The sequence below is a fragment of the Cynoglossus semilaevis genome, chromosome 11 (assembly GCF_000523025.1).
Source record: "Cynoglossus semilaevis isolate Cse_v1.0 chromosome 11, Cse_v1.0, whole genome shotgun sequence".
NCBI lineage: Eukaryota > Metazoa > Chordata > Actinopteri > Pleuronectiformes > Cynoglossidae > Cynoglossus > Cynoglossus semilaevis.
The window spans coordinates 9312758-9314754 of NC_024317.1; the positions used below are offsets into that span (position 1 = coordinate 9312758).

Below are 1997 nucleotides of genomic sequence, written 5' to 3' on the forward strand. Positions count from 1 at the left end.
AAATCACCCAAAACATGCCTTACATAGTCTTTTAGCCAAAACATGCCTTACTATAGCCTAAATAGTCTTTTAGTTTTTGATCAAAAATTTTTTTTTGGTCAAATTATAATACATTTTGACAAAAGCTTTTGTAAAATTATTCTTCAAAATTTTTTACTTTTCTGCATGTATCTCATCAAAACATAGCGTTTTGAAAAAAATTAAAAGCTTTTTTTTTAGATTCATAGAACTTTTTTGGTCAGATGTTGGAAAATTTTGATTTTCAATTTTATCAAAATTTTTACCTTTTGTGTATGTTCCCACTTCCTTAACCACAAAGCCAGCACTGCCCCAATAATGAGAGAAGATGAAAACGGTGTCACAATTTTAAATTTATTTAGGAATGCACAAAATATTTGGATCATGTATACCTCAATCTTCAATTTTACAAATATTAGAAACAAATTTCAGAATACTATTTTCACAATGTAAAAAATTCAAACATTAGCAATGATATGGTTTTGCAATGTAAAGCACCTCACTGTAACGCCATTACAACCTGACACAGTTACACTGAACCCCACTGACATTTGGCAAATGATTGTGCTGATGTATACAACAGTTCTCATAGAAAATCTGACCCATTATATCTGAGTGATACCAGACTGGAAAATATTTAGCAGATTAATTCCTACATCATCTTGATATGCTACCAAAATAAATGCCTTTATCTTAAGATAAAGTGGTCCATTATGTAACAACTGTTTTATTAATTTTTTTCATGTATATCTGTAAATAAAGCATGTAAATCTATAATAAACACTACATGATGGCATTTCTAGACAGACTTTGCACCTGGGCACTGCATGGATACAAACTTTGGAGACTGTGGAGTTTGGTGGAAACGTTTAACGCCTTAACTGTAAAAAAGGCACAGCAGCAGGTGAGCTCACAGATTAAATACAGATTAACATCTGAACAAATGTATGGGCCATGCGCAAAATGTGCTTTTAACTTTTACAGAGTGGAGATACAATATACCACACTGATTAATTTTAGTCATCAGATGCATATACATTACAAATATATCGAATATTTTTACCACTGGTTTCCTTTAAGTGCTCTTTTTTGAGCCATGGGGTTTAAATGAAAAACATAGCAGATTTTTTATACAGATCTCAAAAATCAATAATTTGCTCTCCTTGTCCTTTGAGATAATTTTCTTCAAACAGTTATTGTAACACTTGTGCTATTACACATCTGGGTAAAGATTTCAGCCTTAGAAATAAAACAAGCAGGCCCAATCAATCGTATTCTGTACAACACTGACATAATGCACTTTTCTTACCAATAAAGACTGATGGAAAGACATGCTGTAGGGTGCTGCACTGATTATACATTTTTTGTAGCTATCAGAGCCCTAGCTTGTTCCTAGTTTTGCGATCAGTTCATCACAGATCTTGGTCAGCTCCTCAATCTCTTGATTCTGTGAAAAATAATAAATAAATAAAGATAAATAAATTCGAACAACATCCCCTAGCGTTCACATGAAACACATGAATATGTCTAGGCCTTAATAAGTATGTTGTCTGGTTAGAAATCCAGTATCTACTGAAAAGAGAATTGAAAATTTTAAATCTGTAAAAATTGAAATTTTAATTAAGAAAACTTTAACTCAAATAAGATAAAAGGAGTAAAAAGAAACACTTAAAAAAGACTGTAAAAATACACAGGTTTATTGACTCAGTGTCTTGTGAACAGTGCTAGGAATAATAGCATTGTATAACAGTGCTACTAACAAAATTATTATATTCAGTAATTAGGTAATCTAACTAATTACTATTTTTATTTACGGTTTATTACTTGACTTTAAGCCATAGCAGCTATGTTTCTTTTTATTCATTTTTGAGATGCATTCTTTTATCTTTTTTGGGAACTTATTAGTATAGTATTTTACTGTGATTAAAAGTTGGCGTACCATAAAAGTGTATATTTTCTGAATTTTAACAACAGGAATG

General features: G+C 30.8%; 1 protein-coding gene across 1 annotated transcript in view; it reads right to left on the bottom strand.

Annotated features, from left to right (window-relative positions):
* Window positions 1–358: 358 nt before the first annotated feature.
* Window positions 359–1997, bottom strand: part of LOC103386254 (transforming acidic coiled-coil-containing protein 1-like) — a 23093-nt gene continuing 21454 nt past the window's right edge. The window contains 1 exon segment of the mRNA XM_025059813.1: window positions 359–1465. Within this exon segment, the coding sequence (XP_024915581.1) occupies window positions 1400–1465 (66 nt within the window). The 3' untranslated portion in view covers window positions 359–1399.